This window comes from Trachurus trachurus (genome assembly GCF_905171665.1).
Source record: "Trachurus trachurus genome assembly, chromosome: 5".
NCBI classification, from domain to species: domain Eukaryota; kingdom Metazoa; phylum Chordata; class Actinopteri; order Carangiformes; family Carangidae; genus Trachurus; species Trachurus trachurus.
The window spans coordinates 29779414-29798848 of NC_139896.1; the positions used below are offsets into that span (position 1 = coordinate 29779414).

The window sequence follows — 19435 nt, forward strand, 5'->3', positions numbered from 1 at the left end:
CCTCCAGACGCATGTATTTAAAAAAAATCATTTTCATATGGAGCACATGTAAACAGTTTAGAAACCATCTCCAGTCTTTCATCCAGCTACTTTTAAAAAAATTGTATTTATATTTTTTTTAAACAAATGTATGTGTTTTGGTTTTTATTTTCAAATAATAAAATTTATATCCAAGAGTGGCCAATTGTGTTGAAAAGTTTTGCTTTATATTGAGGTTTATCGGCAGCTCTTTATGACTCAGAGGTGGAAACCTTTCAAGTTTGCACAAACTGATAAATACAGATGGAAATGTTCAAACCACGGTGAATACACATTCCAGGGACGGCTAATGCTGGGTTGCTCATGGAGTCATGTCAGGTGAGTGTGCTGGCATGAGACCAAAACATAAAGCTTTAAGTTACAAAGATGAAGCTCAGAAGTTGATTTGAGCGGTTTACATTTGAGAAGTTTCATGATGTAATTCTGAAATTCACCAACTGAATAATATCCTGTGGAAGCAGATACCACATTTAGTCAAAAACCAATGATGATGCTAATCTGCAGGTAACATGGAATTATTTTCTCTCTTTCAGTTCGCATAATTTCTCTGGTCATTACCTTAAGATGCATAAAACTGACAAAGAAATAATTTGCATATTTTTGTCACAGTATTTTCTCTTTAATTTTAGTCAGCTTCCTCAGAAGCTTTTGGCAGCAGTTGCTAAGAAGAAGTCATTTATGAATTTGATTAGTCACCCACTATAAATATTACTAAATGAAAGTGAACAGTGACATGAAAATCACAACTGTCAAACAACTATTTCCAAATGCTGTGTAAAGCAGGAGGATAATTGGCTGTCATTAGTTAGCTGTGGACATGGCCGACACTTCAGAGCCATTAGTTCCTATTTCTGCGAAAAGAGAGAAAAAAAAAGTCGGCGTCTTCTGATTGTTGAAGAAAAAGAAAAATGTTGCTGTGAAAATAACCAAGAGAAAGAAACTAGGAAAAGACATAATGGGAATTAGAACAAGAGGGGTGGGGAGGGGGGTGTGGGTTGCATGAGAGAGAATTGTGCGTGTGAGTGTGTGTGTCAGACAGAGAGAGTTCAGTGGCCTTCTGCAGGCTGGTGTGTCTGAGATTCGGTTGGACTCTGATCTTGAGGTTTATTTAAGCTGAATTCCGTGGGCTCATCAGGACCGGGTTACAAAAATCCTCCTATAGAACTAGAAAGAATGTGCAGCGCATACAGTTCTGCATAAGGCACAAAGGCATGTCTTTAGAGGTGGGGGCAGGCATCAAAAGACAGGCAGAGAAGGGATTTCTTTAGAGGCTGGGGGCAAAGAAGGTATTTTGGAGCTCCATTCAGTGCCAGGGAGAGGAGGGGAGGCATTTTGTGTTAAAGGGTGCATTTCCAGGGGATGTTAGGAGCCCGAAAACTGCTGCAAACCTCGCACACCTCCTCTGTTACTGGAAGTTAATTAGCTCCAGTCATTCTTGTCTGAACCCGAGGGGCTGCAATTAGTTTTCATCCTTAAATCCTTTCAGTTTTTTTAAGTGAATAAAAAACAGAAAAATTTGCAACACTTTACTTAAACTGCCTGTTTAGCATTTACATACACATAAACGTTTAAGAAATTGTGGACACCCTACAAAGCAGTTGTGAGCAGATAGAAGTGTTTATTAATGTATTGAGTCAACAACTATTATTCCTGCTGTGGGCTCCCATAAGTGGAGGCTGGTGAATAAACCAATGCTGAATTACAATATAGTAAAACACAGTTATAATAATAGAAAATGTGTCCTCTGATAATAGCTGCAATTATGTAAAATAAATGCTTAAAAGTGCTTGCAACTACAATGTAGTGTGTGAAAAATAGTATATTAAATGCTTTTATTCTGCTTATAAATACTACACACAGGGTGTTGAATGTAAAGTTAAGTTTAAGTAACGTTAGAAACATTTTATGCTAAATAATCTCTGCATGGCTCTTTATTTGGCACCTCAGGGTACATGATTATGATCTGAGAATGCAAATGTTTTTTTTTTCTTATTCTGTCTGGTGCAACAGTTTGTGAATCTTAATAACTCTACTGGTGCATCTAACGTTGATTACTCTGAAAGAATCAACTATTTCTCCGTGAAGAAGCACATGTACCTGCAGAAACTCTTCACGAAACAACAATGATAAAGTTCATAATGATACAATCTGATGTAATAAAATGTGTCTATACACTTTGATGTATTGTTTGTGTTTTTAATTGTAAAAGAAACGTGTGAGAAGAACAAAAATGCAAATGGTCAAACTGAATAACTGCTCCAGAGGAGTCTGAAAATGGATCTGATCAGTCCCTTGTCGGATGGCGGTATCCGTCTCTAAGCCATCTCCATGACCTTCTTGATCCAGTCCACGTAGACGGAGACGCGGATGAAGATGTTGGGCTGTCCGGGGTGTCCACAGCGCCTCATGGGGATGATCACACCCTCGAGTACCCAGCAGTCCCTGTTCTGACACGCCAACGGGCCGCCGTAGTCTCTCTGCAGACACACAGGAACAACACTCTGGAGTCATTATTTGTCTCTGTTATGACTGACTGTCACTGCTGAGGTTGGAAACATCTTGCAGTCACATCTCGTCCAATCCACCTCCATTACCCAAATGGCAAATTTGTTTGAATTGCAGGAACGTATAAATAGCTGTAGGCTACGCTCTTTGCTTTAAGTGATTTTCATCATCAAGGTCATAAAGTTTTTCCTTCACAATCAGTATTTGAACTCTTAAACACTCTCTCTGGCCATTCATCGAAGAGTTTGACGTTTTGTGAAATGTGCATACGCTTGCTTGCGGAGAGGTTGATGAAGCTCAGGAACACTCACGCCTGTACAGTAAACATGAAGCTACAGTCAACAGCACGTTATCTTAGCTTCGCATAAAGCCTGGACGGATGGGCAAACATTTAGCCTGCTTCTGTCCAACGTCAACACAGCCCACCTAACAGCACGGCTAAAGCTCAAAGGCACATAACCCCCCCCTTATACCACAAACAGACATCTTTAAACTTACATTTTCATAATGGATTAACCATAAAGATCAGAAAAAGACAAAGTCCTGCATATATATATATATTTTTTTTAAGTATATTTTTGGGCTTTTTGAGCCTTTATTTACCGTAGAGGATTAGGGCCGCTGTGGGGAAAAAAGTGAGTTCTTTAAGATCAGAATTCTGTGGAAAAAAGTCAGAATTCTGAGCTTAAAGTTCTGAGTTTAAAGTAAATTCATGCAAAACTGCTGATGTGTGTTTCTGTCGGAGGCTGTTTTTCAGCAAGCAGTCTCTGCATTCGCCTCGAAACCAACTCTGTCTCGTAATGTTCCGTTATTATCTCATAGCGTGGTGAATGTGCAGGTCACAACTTGTCCACAAGAGCGTTTTGGAGTTGTTGGATTGTGTATTTGATGATTTTGATGAGGGAAACCAAGAAATCCCATTAGCCTCTGTAGCGTAGCTCTGAGCAGCTCGCGGCTCTGCTCCGCCGTTCTAAAAATAGCTTGCACCGACAATTAAAGGTAACAAACCTACTGCTATGACTATAGGGATTATGGCAATGGGGCAATTTGCTAAAATGTTGAACTATCCCTTTAAAAGTCAAGTACAAGAACGGAAGAAACTATTCCTTTAGTTGCACAGTGTAGTAATGACCAAAGAAAAGGCTGAATATTGAGGTATCCCAGTGACCAAGTGGTTAAGATAAGGTACCATGACAACAACATCTCTGGTTGGTCCTCAGTATCACGTCTGCATCCTCTCAACTGTCTCACAATCTACTGAAGGCAAAATGTCAAAATCTAATCTTCAAAGTCAGCTGCGGCTCCAAATGAAAACTAGAAATCTCACTCAAAAACCAACAGTTAAAGCGTTGACGCTGGACATTTTTGCGTGGACACCTACCTCACAGGCACCTACTCCGCCCTGGAAAGAGCTCGTGCACATCTCATTCTCACGGACACGACCTCTGAAGTATTTGTTGCATTCCCTGTTACTGAGAACTGGTATGTGGGCCACGTTGAGGACAGTCTCATCTCCAGTCCCTTGAAAAAATAGAGAGTAGCAGAAATGAGTTAGCAGCTGTCGTGTTCAGAGAGATGGAGGAAAAGAAAAGGAAGGTGGACAGATGTTGAACGGTTCTGGAAATAGCAACACCATCTGTTGCTCAACGGTCTGAATAGCCTTCTCTTTTAGATGCAACATTACTTCCAAGGGCAGAAACAAGACGCTTGTCCCAAGGAGTCTATTATGAATCACTGCAACAGGAGCATATTGTAGTTGCACCGAGCGCAGCGTGTAGTCAATTCAGTGTCAAGTTATCATCCCTAATGGATTATACTTGCCTCTCGTGTCGCCCCATCCTGCGATCTCACAGGTCGTCCCCTCAGCTACAATGTAGCGCTCAGGGGGGAGGCAGATCTGAGAGACACGCTCATTAAACTGGGCAGGTCTACAGAAAGAAGAGGGAGTCAGAGGGAGATTATTGGTGTGTGTGTGAGTGTCTGCGTGTGCGCTGAGGTGGACACTTCAACAGTACACACGATTCCAGTTGTAGCATGACCAGCTGAGACTCCGAGGGCCCACAGACGATCTTGGTGAGAGGGATGGTCTGGACGGTAGGCTCTCCTTCCTGCGGATCCCGAAACAGTGTTCCCATCATGGCCGAGTATCCGGGCAGATCCACGTAGCTGTCGACACACACAGACAAATAACATGGAAATATAAATGCTACGTTCATCCATTGTAGTTATATAGTTGTAGTTAATTGTATGTTAGTCTACTGCCATGCAAATGACCAAGCTGAAGATGAACATTTTTGCACAATCTCGCGCATGTGCACAAACATCAACAGAGCCACTGGGAGCTACTGCTACAACAAGACAACAAAACAGAGATCAAATTCATTTATTCTGAACAACTTTTTCATGTTGTAGCTTCAGAACACTTGGGTCCGTACGAACGAGCTGTATGGAGGTATTTGGATGTTTCATAGTGTGTGTTTTGGACGATTCAAAAGTGAGCACTGGGTGGGGTTAAGAGATGTCATTCCCCCTCTCTGCTTCTCCATTTCCTGTGCGTCTCTCTACTGTGCTGTCAATTAAAGGCAATAAAAAGCCCAAAAAATACACTTAGAAAAAAAACAACTGAGCTCTATCCGCCGCCATTATATGAACATCCGTTGCCAGCCAGACCCCCCCTGGAACTCCTAAAGTGTTTTGATAACTCTCTTCTCTAAACCCTTCCTTAAGTAAGTAAGTAAGTAAGTACTTTATTTGTATAGCACCCTTCTCAGTACGAATACACAGAGTGCTTCACATCATAGATAAAACCATCATACACTACATCACAATATGCAATAAAATAAAGAAAGTACTGTGCATATTACATAGTAATAGTACAGGTAACAACATATGAGAACATCAAGTGGCACTTGATCGACCCGAGGGGGTCGAGGCAAAAACAGTGTTAAATGAGAGGAGAGTCACATCCCACTGTATCTAGCACCCAAAAGCCCTTTTAAACAGAAAAGTCTTCAGTTGACCTTTGAAACAGTCTGCCGACTGGGCAAATCTCATCTCCAGTGGGAGCAAGTTCCACATCTTCGGGGCCACTGCCCCAAAGGACCGGTCCCCCTTGGTTTTCAGACGGGTCCGAGGGACTGACAGGAGGCCCTGGTCTGCTGATCTGAGGGAACGACTGGGGGTGTGATGGTGAATGAGGTCACAGATGTAGCTGGGGGCTTGGCCATGGAAAGCTTTGTAAGTGAGCAGTAAAACCTTAAATTGAATTCTGAAGGATATTGGTAACCAGTGCAGTGAGGCGAGTATGGGAGTGATGTGACAGGACTTTTTTGACCGGGTGAGAAGTCTGGCTGCTGCGTTTTGAATGAGTTGAAGGCGGTCGATGGATGACTGATTAAGGCAGGTGAATAAAGAGTTACAGTAGTCCAGTCTAGATGAGATGAAGGCGTGAATTGCCATTTCTAATTCCGGGTGAGATACTATGGAGCGGAGTTTGGAGATGTTTCTCAGATGGAAAAAGCAGTTTCTGGTTAGTGATTTTACATGTTTGTCTAGTTGCATGGATTGGTCGAATTGCACCCCGAGGTTCCTGATGTCGGTATGGATGTGGTTTTTGAGGGGACCCAGATGTTCTTGTACTTTGGCTGTAACACTGTCAGATGCGATGATTAGGACCTCTGTTTTTGTGGTGTTTAACTGCAGGAGGTTATTGGCCAACCAGCCCTCAATAGCTGCCAGGCAATCACTGAGGATGCTGAGGCTCTGTAGGTTTTCAGGTTTGAATGAGAAATGGAGCTGGATGTCATCAGCATAGCAGTGATGGGAGATGCCTGGAAACTTTCTGATGATATGACTGAGGGGGAGCAGGTAGAGGGCGAATAGGAGAGGGGCCAGAACGGAGCCTTGGGGTACACCACAGTGAAGGGGGGTGGGGTCTGACTTGTGCGGGCCTACAGCCACTGAAAACCACCTGTCACTGAGGTAAGAGGTGAACCAGGCTAGGGCGGTGCCTGTTACACCCACCCAGTCCCTAAGTCTGTCAATGAGAATGTGGTGATCCACAGTGTCAAATGCGGCGCTTAAGTCTAACAGGACTAACACAGAGCATTTGCCTGCATCTGAGGACATCATGATGTCATTTGTCACTCTGAGCAGTGCTGTCTCCGTGGAGTGATTTTTTCGAAATCCAGATTGAAATTTGTCTCCGATGTTATTTGCTGCTAGATAGGTGGAGAGTTGATTGGCTACCACTTTTTCTAGCAGCTTGGAGACAAATGGGAGCTTGGAAATGGGTCTGTAATTTTGTAGTGTGGAAGGGTCCAGGGTCCTTGGCCTGACGGTGAGTAGAAAATTGGTGAATTATCGATTTTGGGTGAAGTATCCCTTTAAGAGAGTGTTTTTTTAAAATCTTTTTCATCTTGTGGGACACCTATGATAAATGATACATTTCATATTAGATTAATCTATAATTGTTGATATGAATGAATGAATGAATTTATTGTAATGTCTAAAATGAAAAATATATATAAAAAATATATATATATATATATATAAGCATCATCAAATCATAATATGCACAAGTTCGAAGAAGAAGTTTAGCATTAGCCTGCTCAGAGTGGTGATGCTAGCATGACAAAAAAGGTTCAAATCATAGCAGCAGAGGCCACAACATCCTTAGTGTGGATATGTTTTTATCATCTTGTTGGTGGTGAATAAATAAAAAAAATGTGAACAACGTCACTTACATTTTTATGTTAAATCTTGTTTTGCGCCTCAGCGTGTGTTTTGGGAATGTGTTCTGCTTATTCTGTCTGCGCCCTGGTGGATTTTGGCTGCTTGCAACAGGCAGCTCATGAATTTAAATGACCCTGCTGATGCGCCCTGCTGATGGGTTGTGCCTCCGAAAACCTTCAAATAAATAAAAAGTTTACCAAGAGGAGAAACACTGCTTGGTGCTGATCACCCATCTGGAGTTAACCAGGGATCCTCCGCAGAAATGGTTTCCTTTCCTGCACACAGAGGTCAGAGGTCACACACAGAACAGCCCGGTGTATTTCACCTGTTGAGAAGCGAACACCGCGCTGGCTCTCAGACTCACCTGTCTCTGAGGCTCACCGTCCACGGAGAGTTTCCAGGAACCCCACCCACGATCCGCAGCCTCGACCTCTGAGCGCGGTCCTCTCTCTTTCCACACTCACTGAACTCAACCTTCTCTGTGTTCACAAAAGGGCATGAAGAAGAAAAATATCAAATATTACCGTGAAGATACACAGGGACGCATGTTGTCAACTTGAAAATCTGACTTCATGTTCATTGAGAAACTAACCTACTGATTCAGTCAGCGACACTTTCTCTCCAGCTGTTTGAAAACATCAAGAAACAGATGAATCGTTAAATTGCCTGCCAGCAAACAGAAGCTCTGGATGAATGTTCACCACACAGTGCATGACACCAAGTTAAAAAATAATCAGATAGACAATGGGAGCTGAGCTCTGTGTCTGTACCACACTGTTTGATGGCACAGTAGTCAAACTCAGTTTTGGGGTCAGTGGTGTAGCACCAGGGTCCATGCTGGTCCCCATCTGGGTTACGGCAGTAGTTCTGCGTCAGATTGGCCTCGGGATGTGTCCGTGGGTTTATCCTGGAATATCACACAAATCATTTGTGATTTAATTTAAGCATCTAATCTATGTCACAAATCAGAGGAGTGAAGAACGATCTTTTCTCTCTTTTTTTCACATGAAACAGTTTGTTCACACTCACACAAGTGAATGAAAAGGATGTTGCCTCCTGGTTGGCAGCCCACTGAAGCAGCTGAAGGCACTGTCCCAATTTCATATTGCATACTAACAGTGTACAGCAGAGGTCTCCAACCCCCCATAGACCAGTACGAAAAAGAAAGGTTGGAGACCATTGATGTACAATATGTACTGTATCAAATCTTTACAGTTAGTTAGAGTTATTCTGGTAGTAACACAAAAGAAGCAAACATATCTAAGTGTTATAACTAATATTTCAGTCAAGTAAAATACCTTCCCGAGTGGAATTTAACAGAGACTATTAATGTTTTCACAAAGGTGTAACAGTTTCCCAGTTGTGAGCATCTCCTCTTTTTCCTTTGAGTATTGCATTGTGAGAGATTAGTGTTTGCACTACTGCTTGTGTTTTCAGTAGCCTGTACTTTATTTTGGCACTTTTCTAGAAAGAACACACAGCATAGTGTTTAGGTTCTATACTGCTCATCTACACAGCTTTAACATCGCTCCCCAAAGGTCGACAGATTGGGATTTTCTTGTTAGTTAGAAAAAATCCTCCATCTCTGCCAGAGTTTAACGGTCAGTGTACCTGGTGCGGTGAGGTGTGTTAACGTTCCATCTCTGGCAGGTGATCCCCTTCCGGGTTTTGCGGACCATTCCTCTGTAGTTTCTTCCATTTTCATGGTAACAATCTGAAAAAAAGAGCACCTGTTACGTTGTGGAATTCAGTCATTAAACCCTTTACAACATTTAAACCCTTGACCATTATTGGTATTAGGGGATTTTTTATTTTATTTTATTAACTTTTTTAATAAAAAAAATAAAATAAAATAAATAAAATAAAATCGCTGCAAATCAAGGTCAGTGAATTTACCATTTATGGTTCTCCACCCTTCAAAGGTAATAATCTATCCAAAAAGTGTAAATAAAAAATGTTTAAAAAAAACACACAGAAAAAGATATTTATATAAAATTGCAAAACTACTTAAGCAATTAGCCTTAACTTGAATAACTTATTTTATTTGTCAAAAATTAGTTACCAAATGTGATTAACTCCCCAATAAAGAGTTAAAAGTTGTATTTGTAACATTGATGATTGCTGTGTCATTATGAAGGATAATAGGTTCAACTAACAACACATAGGGAGGGGAATTTAATTCTACAGACTCATATTGAGATTACAGGTGAATAATAGCTTTTCTTATACTTATTTAAATAGAATTTGAAATGCACGTATCTGCTTTCTTGTGGGTGTTAGACAATAAGACAGACACCGTTCTCATATTCAGTGGTGAAATATAATAATAGAACTAGCAGCCTGTTAACCTAAGAAACAGATAGCCTGGCTCTGTCCAAACTATAAAACACTTCTATCAGCTGGTGGCTGGGCATCTAACTCCCAGCAAAAAGGCAAATAAACATCAGCACTGTCTCTGTTAAATAATAATACACCAATAAAAACAAAAAACATAGACTGTGAATTAACATGATAAAACATGAAGACTTGTCAAAACATTTCTTTAGTCCTGGTTACCGCTGTCCTGCATGTCCTCATGTGATATTAGTCTATACAATCACCCTTATACTGATAGACTGGCCATATTAACATGGCCTCATCTGGATCCACTGATGTTGACAGTAACCAGCGCTTCACTGAATTCATCTCTGCTCTTTCACAAATCTGAGGTGAGGAGCTGTTACCTTCTGCTTCAATGTCGTCTGCACAGCGTTTGATCTGCAGGCAGAGAGCGGTCCTCATCTCTGGCACCGACGTGAAGCACCAGGGAGCCTCCGACCCGTCAGGATTACGGCAGTAGTTCTCCTCCAAACCCCTGGATCAGGTGAAACATGCACTCAGCCTAAACAACATCCACTGGCTCATCACAGATACATTAAATGACCTGCTACATAGACTCACAATACTGACCTCCTCCCCTATGATTTAATAGATCAAAACAACATTTCTTGTTGTCTTCTACTAAAAATGGATGAGTGAAAAGCTCCTAATGGATTTTGGTATGATGAATGACCACTGCATCACGAGTAAGGTTAATATTCATTTCACATCCATATTGCCACTCAGAGAGCAACGTGCTTTGTAATGTGCAGCCACTAACTAATTTATCATTGACTGTCAACTGTCAGCAGAGAAATAAGATCACAAGAAAAAATGTACTGCAATGACAACTTGACATTAATATTCATGCGTGAGACAAACAGAGCACTTTTCAACTAACAGGCAGTGAGTGCAGGAAGTGACCTCAAAGTACTTCTCACCGTAGAGCAGTGGTTCACAACCTTTTTTGGCTTGTGACCCCATTTTGACATCACAAATTTCTGGCAACCCCGTCAATCAAGATGCACGATTGAACACGATTCAAATTTGAGAAAGTGAAAGTATAGAATACAGTTGTTTAAGATTGTGTGTTGTGTTTTTAATCATAATTTAAAAAAGAATAATAATTAGTTAAAAAAATATTTTTATTCTTTTTTTTTTTTTATCAATTACTAGACATTTCAGGCGACCCCATTTGAATTACCCCAAGGTTGAAAAACACTGCTAATTAGAGACACACTCAACCTCTTTTCCCTCCTCCATCATGCTGTGTTTGTGTGTATTCTTACTTGCATTCATATGTGTTTGGGTAGAAAGGATGCTCATGAGGATACTGGGCATCCCAGCGCTGGCAGGGAATGCCCGATGTAGTCTCGTTGACTTTCCCGCGGTAGTCCTCCCCGCGGCCGCGGAAACAGTTGGTGGTGAAGCTGGAGCGCTGCCGCTTCTCTACACGAACCTCAGCTGGGCAAGAGGAAGAGGAAACAAATCAGTGTTACAGGTTTTCTTTGGATAAGACAGTTGGTGGTTGGTAAGTGTGGATACTGAACCGTATGTAACATTAATACATTTTAAAGATTCATATTGCTGAGTGTGGTGTTTCTGTCCAACTCAGATTGACCTCAGGCCATGCTGTTAGAATGAATATGTGCATTTAGAGCTATTTAACAGCTCCTTCATTGTCTGATCATAATGCCTACTCTGCTGTGTTGTAGAGTAAAATGTATCAATTGTCAAATGTAGGTGTAGCCTATAAAATGTCTAAAAGTGAGATTTTTGATGTAATGCTTTTATTGAGAATAGCAACATACAGTATTTTCTTTCTATATTTTTGATGTTGTGATGAGAAACAGAGTTTATGTGGTGTAGTGATTTCTTTGCCTGGCTGCACCACAGGATGGCGCTGTGTCTCAGGCTGCCCTGCTCTCTGCTGCTCTCATCTTGCACAACTCATGTCGTAATGTTGGAGAAAACACTAATGCCCTGTTTGGTTTATTTATTTATTTAGTTGATGTAGATGTACCGAGGTTGAAGGTTCAGTCTGTTTGTTGTGTCATGCAAAATAATTATTTTTTAATTGATATATAATTCTATATTAAAACAAACAAGTACAAAATACATATTTAGTTCTGTCATAAATGTATTATTATTATTAATTAAATGAACTAGCCTGTTATGAACTATCATCACAGTAAAAGCTAAAAGGGAAATAAATATTTTCCAATAAATTAAAGCATTGAATCAGTCAAACATCCTGTTGGAGCAAGAAGAGCTTGTATTAATCACAAACATCTTCTTCTTTAGCAACATTTATCGTTTGATTTTCATAAATCAAACTGAATCTTTGGGCAAAACTATATTATGATTGTTTACCTGCTGCAACATTTCAGCAGGTTGATATTCAACAATTCAAGTCCAGGTTCAGAACATCAGAAACAAAGGTCAAGTGTTACATCGATCTGTAAACTCTCTGTGGGCGGACATTGCAGATAAAGTGTGACCAGTTCTGAAATGTCTCACAATTTGGGAGTTCATTTACACAAACAAGGAAAAGGTGATTTGTTTAAATTTAATTACACAGACTTGATGAGACTAACTAATTCAGCCTTGTCTCCTTAATGTGGCAGCAATCGACTCAGTCCAGCCCAACTAATGACTAACACCAAACAGGGCAAACAAACAAACAAGGTTGAATCCAACAAACCTCTACGCTGCTACGGTACACTACAACATCAATGCGTCATCTAACAATTAATCATTAGATCTATTAACTGTGACCAAATAGTGAAACTTGTTTTGTCCGACCAGCTGTTAAAAGATGTTCAATTTACACTCAGAGACGATTAGGACAAGCAGGAAAACGTCACATTTTTGAGAAGACAGAAACATTTCTGTCTTCGTTCCAGTTCTAATCTGATGAACAACATTTCTAATTGTGCTACTGTAACAAAATCGTCTTACTGCACTTGCTGATCTCGCAGTTCTCTCTCTCCACCTCCGGGTCTGTGGTGTAACACCAGGGCACCGGAGAGGCGTCGGGGTTGCGGCAGTAGTTGTCATCTAAACTCTTATCAGGATATCTGAATGTGAAAAACACATGAGAGCCAATCATACAATCAGTTTCATCTGTCTAATCTGATTCATCAAAGCTGATCTAGTGAATGTATAAGTACTTCTCAGGCTGGTAGATGTGCTGGTGAGGGTACTGCTGGTCCCATCTCTGACACTCTCTGCCACTCACAGTGTGGTCCACCTGCCCTCTGTAGTCCTCTCCATTACAGGTGATACACACCTCTGCAAACAAAACCACAAAGACAGAGTTGAGTCAGAGGTGTGAGAGGAGGAAACTGAAACATTTCATTTTACAGGTCCAAATGATCTCCTCTACAGGGACTGATGAGGTTCCCGGAGAAGACTAATGTGTAATTTGTTGCTAATTACAGGGGAATGGAGACTGTGTTTAATTGGCACACTTGTTAATTACAACCTTCTTTTTCTAAAATAACGATCTTTTTAGTCAGTGCACATTAAGTTAACTGAACATGCAAAAATATTTTTAAGGATGTCTTCCTGTATAAACTGCACTCGAGTAAATACTGATTTATATCCCTGTTCCTTTTTAAAACTGTATCTCTCTGAAGATTATCCAAATCTTCCTCTTAATTACAGACATTCTGTGGAAAACCCCTTATGAAATGAGACATTTCAGGGCCTACAGATAAAGTATGAGCCATCACACATAGTTCAACATTTTGGCAAACTGGCCCATTGCCATAATCCCTATAGTCACAGCAGTTGGTTCGTTACCTTTATTTGTCGGTGCAAGCTGTTTTTAGAACGGCTACTCAGAGCTACGCTACGGAGGTTAATGGGATTTCTTGGTTTCCCTCATCAAACTCATCAAATACACAATCCAACAACTCCAAAACGCTCTGGTGGACAAGTTGTGACCTGCTCATTCACCACACTATGAGATAATAACAGAATGTTACGAGACAAGAGTTGTTTTCGAGGTAAATACAGAGACTGCTTGATGAAAAACTGTCCCTGAAGGCAACGGGCATCAGTGGTTTTGCATGAATTTACCTCTAAAATAACTCTATTTCGTTATTATCTCATAGCGTGGTGAATTTACAGGTCACAACTTGTCCACGAGAGAGTTTTGGATTTGTTGGATTGTGTAGGCTATTTGATGAGTTTGATGAGGGAAACCAAGAAATCCCATGAGCCTCCGTAGTGTAGCTCTGAGCATCTCGCAGCTCTGCTCTGCCGTTCCAAAAATAGCTTGCACCGACAAACAAAGGTAACAAACCTACTGCTATGACTAAAGGGATAATGGCAATGGGCCAATTTGCCAAAATGTTGAACTATCCCTTTAAGCAGCATGTACCATCTTTGCACTGAGGGATGTTGCAGCTCTCGTAACGTCGCTCAGGATCCGTAGTGTAGCACCAGGGGCCGATCCGATCCCCATCTGGATTCCTGCAGTAGTTCAACTCCAGGCCATTGGCAGCGGTGGGAGTCCACCTGAGACAGAGTTTTACAGTGAGTGATGGAGTCGTTCAGTTATTATACAGAGGAGTCAGAGGGTTATTAGCACCTATTTCTGATGTGGCGGTTCTGTGCTCCAACACACTTGACTCTGGGCGAAAGGTTGAGGTGAGTGTTTCAAATCCACTTCAGATGAACATTGTTGGACTCGGGCAAGGAAGCAACTGGACAAATTAACATAAACTTAGACCTAACAGCTGCACCTCTGCACTTCTCTGACCACTGTTTAATTCACCTCCTGGAACTGAGGTCCATTCCAACACCTCCTGTTTCTTTTTGCTATAAAAACCTCCGCAACTTTGTCTCCCACCCGCTTTTCCTCCGTGGTCACCTCCGCTCTGGCTTCATATTAACACATTTTCCTCATTAGAGGTCATTACCCCAGAGGCCTAGTTTCTAGCTGAGTGCTCAAAGTGTAACATGTTTTCGTCCTGCCACAGGTCCAATGATATGTCAAAACGTCATTCCCACAATCCTCCCCCGAGCCATATTTCCATACATTATGCCAGCAATAACACATGAGATGAAGGCTTTACTGGCTTCGGGAACGTTTCCAACATTCAGCCCTCACTTGACCCTGTCCAAGAGGGGAAGTGGCTTTGTACATTGAAGGAGCGGCCACACACACCCCCACCCCCCCTGAACTGGCTCTGCTGTTAGGTTTGAATCCTATCTCACTGGGCGCTCATGTCCACATGGTCAACCAAATGACACCCTCAACTAAAGCTCTTTAACCTTCGTTTTGTGTTAGCTTTCTGCTACCATCTCTTGTGTTTTAAATCAGCTGTAAAACACACTAAAAACATTATGTTTCGTCCAATTTGTTTTTCATCTCTTGGTTACATTGTTAGGCTTCCTTATCCATGAAAATGTTGGTTTTGATATTTTTGGTGTGGGCCCCTGGGGCTTTTTGTCAGTATACCCCTTGACTTCAATTAACCTTCTTCTTGTCAGCTTTCTGCTACCATCTCTTATGTTAGGGTCAGTTATGACCTGGGTCTTAAATCAGCTGTAAAACACATAAAAAACAATTATTTATCATTCCATTTGTTTCTCATCTCTTCGTTATATTATTAGGCTTCCTTATCCATGAAAAGGTTGGTTTTGCAGTTTCAGTTTTAACTCTAATTATTGTTTTTATCATTATAACCAGGTCAAAACCGACCTTAACACCACAAATGTCAGAATTTTAACCAGAGCATTTTCAAATTTTGTGAAAACATTTTTTTGTTTGTTTTATTTTGTTTAAATAGAGAGTCAAAAAGGCTTGATGCAATAAACAAAATTATTTGGTACTCTTGTGCATTAACAACCTAAAAACACAAAAGGAAGGTTAACACTGAACGAAACCTCCAGCAACCAAACAAAAAGGCAACTTCATAATCACTCACATTAAAGGAATCATTTCTGTCCAAATGAGCTTCACTACTGCTGACTCTCTCTGACCTGCTCACAGTCCCACACTTGGATGACTAGGTGCTCAAACTGTTGCGACTTTGAACACCTTTAAACACATTTGAAGATGAATCAGCTAGGGGGTGAACCGATTATTGGTATGGGCGATAATATCGGCCAATGTTCAGCATTTTTTCGCTGAAACCCAAAATATAAATGTCTTAAAACACGCTTGTTTGGCTCTAATGCAGCTGTCTCTCTTCCTGAAGTCCCCACTCTTGGCTGTGGAACAATGTCCTGCCCACTGAACCAAGATCTGTGTTGGAGTTTGTGTTATTCTACAAAAAAATTGAAGGTCTTTTTATCACAGATTTTCACAGTGTACAAAAAACATGTATTCAGTCTAATCCCAGGTGTGTTATTCTAAATTTTGACACCAAAAGCTTAATTTTTCCTGTGAATGAATATCTGTTTTAAATATCAGTTTTCTTGATCACTAATAATCAGTATCGGCCCCGAAAAAAACACATCGGCCGATCCCTACAACCAGCACTCTGAGCTCCTGAAGCCTCAGCCTTCACAGTGTGAAAGAGGCAGATCTAGAGGACGTGTCTCACCTGTGATCATGAGGGAACTTGGACCACCACTGTTGACAGGTGAGGCCGCTCCTCGTGGTGAAAACCTTGCCTCGGTAGTCTTCCCCTTTGCCCACGATGCACTTTCTGACGTAGACTTCACAATGAAAACAGACAGTTGAAAAGCAACCCCAATGCTGACACACCAAACTGATCTGAGTGCAGTGACAGGGCACGAGTGCGTATGAATCTCACCCTTCTTCTCATACAGGTCACAGTTGACGTTTCTCTTCACCTCTGCGTTGCTGCCGTCGCCCACCCAGGGCAGGTGCTTACAGGTGACGGTGGGACGAGTCTCGTAGTTGAACGCTCTGGTGGTGGAGGAGAAATTCATGTTAAACATCGTCATGGAGTTTTACATGTAGGCTACAGGCTTGGTTTCTAGGTTATTATTAATGGCTTCATTTTCTACCTCAGATATAGACATTTCAGGATTGTGATGATAATTCAGCCTCATTATAACTTAAATTACCTGTAATAATAACATTGACTTACATTAATACCTGAGATGTGACTGTCTGGATCTCAATCACAACTGACAGAGCGACTCCCTGTTTCAGCTTTGATCCACTGAACTTGTAAGAGCCATAATAAGAAAGGCAGGGTGCTAATATGTGTTGTGATTCCACAGGGCTGCGTTATCACTAATTAACTGTTGTTGCTAAAATTGAAGTTGAAATAGTTATAACGTTTCCATTATTGTGATGCTCCACTTCTTTTATCAATCATGTCACGGCTGACGGCTCTTAGCTGGAGGTGGAATTAATTAAGTCTGTGGAGCGAGACAGGTTCAGAGCGGGAGGATAACAGTTTCTTTTCTTTTAACTTTTTATTTTCCAAACCTTCATTTTAGTCTGCTGCCTCCGAGGACTTCATGCATTTATACAGATTGTGACTCAGGAGTCGTTGGTGGTTACATAGAACCATACTGTTTTCCTCTGCAGTGAGGGATTATTAACAACATTGTTTGGGCGCACATTACCATCGCGTCAAGTGTTTCAGATAGTTCTGTTAAATTGTTGGTTTGTTTACAGCCCGCCTCTTCGTCTGGCTGCTCGCATTTCTTGCCCAGTTGGACTTAATTGAAGTGAGTTCGTCTGATGGCTGCAAATTACTTTGGTGAGCACAATGTTTTCACACCAGGTGGAATTAATATGACAACAGACCGGAATTGTTAAAAACTGGAGATGCCATTTAATTTAAGAAATCCCCTTATCAAGATGTCCCCATCTCATCGATCATTATTACATCTGGAAGAAAACAGCATCACAGCTGTTTATTAGGAACATTAACAACATCAAGAACTTCCTGCTGATCTTCCTCAGGAGATGAAGCTGGTTCATGGAAATGAACTTTGAAACAACACTCAGATAAATGAGGGTTTTCATGAGAAAATCGAGCTTAATCTGCTGATGAAGATCATGTGACGTGAGTGAAAGCCCCGGCACAGCTACAACATGTCAACTGTCAAGCTGCGATTGTTTTACCAGCTGATGGATCCAGGGTGAAGAAGGAACTTTGAGTATCATCAATATTACATAACATTAACTTCAGTATGAGCTCATTATGACAACACAGACGTTAGTTTTATTTGTGTAGCTAGATTGTAGGTAACAGATAAGTTCATTTACTACAGGCACTGATCAATTTTTTTCTTCCTTCTTCTTTCAAAAAAGTCAAAAGAAATAGTAGAAAATTATTTTATTTCATTTTGTCTCTTTTGTCGGTAGATTTATCCTCAATTCACCAAAAGTTAGCAGCTGTGCTGTGCCTGTTGTCTGACCCATGTCATGTCAGGTATCACTGTAAAGCCCTCTCTCTCCTGAACAATTATGTAGGCTCCAAACATTTCCTCCATATCCGCAACCAATCGTACCAAGTATGATTTACATGAATAATCTATGGGATTTTACAGTACAAGTCTTTAAAGGCCGTTTTCTCAAAATTAGTTTTTCCTCAGACTCTGAGCCCGAAATCTCCACTTCAGCAGCACTTACAGACACCAAACTATATTCTGAAGGTTTTTACAGAGGGCATTGTTGATATATCATGGTGACAGTATTTTCTCATTTACAGAGTGATAAAAAGAGATATCTAAAATCCCCTCTGTAAAAACTTCTGACTCTAATATGTCAACAAAATAAAACAAGACTTTTGAAAGTGGATTTATCCATTGTTCAGATTTCGGTTCTGGAAATGTATGGAAATTAGCACATATTTAATTAGATATTGTCTCATTTAAAAATCCAATTTGACAAAACTTGTAATACAAAACATATTTGTCTTAATGTAAGTGATGGTCAGGACCTGCTGTATGTGTCGAGGGGGGTTTATGTGGATACCTGCAGTCCAGTGACTGTGCGCAGCGTGAGGCGCAGTCGTCCAGGGTCAGGCCCTGGAACAGCAACACTCGTGCTGAGTTCCAGGAGGTAGGGACCAGCTCTCTGCCCTCGGAGCGCTGGAAGTCATTCAGAGGACTGCGGGACCCTGTTCACACACAACACAACCAGAACCATCTACAACAGGTGCTAATTGAACTTGTACCGACTCCATCATTTGGGCATGAGCCTGCTCACATACAACCTTTGGACCAGGAGAGCAGAACAGCTGAGACCAGACACAGCTTAGAAGAGCAACATGTGTAAAGACCAACCACCACCAGTAGTAGTAATAGCCTATACTAGGCTACTACAACAATCACGAGCATGTATTTATACTGAGCTGATTTTAATTCCTATAAAGAAAGAAAAAATTAAACAAAAAATAACATAATATTGTAGGCTATTTGAGGTATTTCTTTATTTTTGTATCTAAAGCCATGAGCTTCAATGTGCTATGAAACACATTCAGATTAAAACATCCCTGTCCTCATAACAAATCTAACTTTTAGCCTTTTAAAATGAACAACAGGGACCAGTAGAGTTCTTACCAGTGGCCAGTCCGACTGTCAGAAGAATAAAGGACAGGAGCAGCTTCATGGTTTGTTCTCTGGTGGAGATAAAGACTCTTCTTGTCTGATACTGGGCAGCAGTGGAACCACACACACTGAGACCCTGTGGTTACTGGTGTGTTTTGGTTTGTTTTTCTCTAAAACCCTAAAGCCTAATCAGAAAAAAATCCCCAAATGCTGAAAAGGAGTTGGAAAATCCACACAGAGAGCTGCACTAAAACACAACCTCCCACACGGTAACACTGCGCTCTTACTCAAACAGAGGCCC

The 19435-nt window shown here is 41.0% G+C and overlaps 1 protein-coding gene across 2 annotated transcripts; it reads right to left on the reverse strand.

Moving 5' to 3' along the window:
• Positions 1-2221: 2221 nt before the first annotated feature.
• On the reverse strand, positions 2222-19408 carry mst1 (macrophage stimulating 1). Of its 2 annotated transcripts, none has more exons than XM_083972031.1 (18): positions 19147-19407; positions 18560-18704; positions 16413-16528; positions 16200-16314; positions 14027-14163; positions 12810-12930; positions 12598-12716; positions 10926-11100; positions 10002-10132; positions 8890-8992; positions 8049-8185; positions 7871-7903; positions 7643-7757; positions 7476-7553; positions 4564-4710; positions 4366-4472; positions 3926-4065; positions 2222-2516 (listed from the first exon to the last, which is right to left on the reverse strand). In XM_083972031.1, the coding sequence occupies exons 1-18, from the start codon at positions 19193-19195 to the stop codon at positions 2355-2357; spliced, it is 2130 nt and encodes a 709-aa protein (XP_083828157.1). In that variant the 5' UTR covers positions 19196-19407; the 3' UTR covers positions 2222-2354. The 2 variants fall into 2 exon arrangements, with proteins under 2 accessions (XP_083828157.1, XP_083828158.1); XM_083972032.1 differs by lacking the exon at positions 2222-2516 and adding an exon at positions 3534-3822 and having other exon boundaries at positions 3880-4065; positions 19147-19408.
• Positions 19409-19435: the final 27 nt, after the last annotated feature.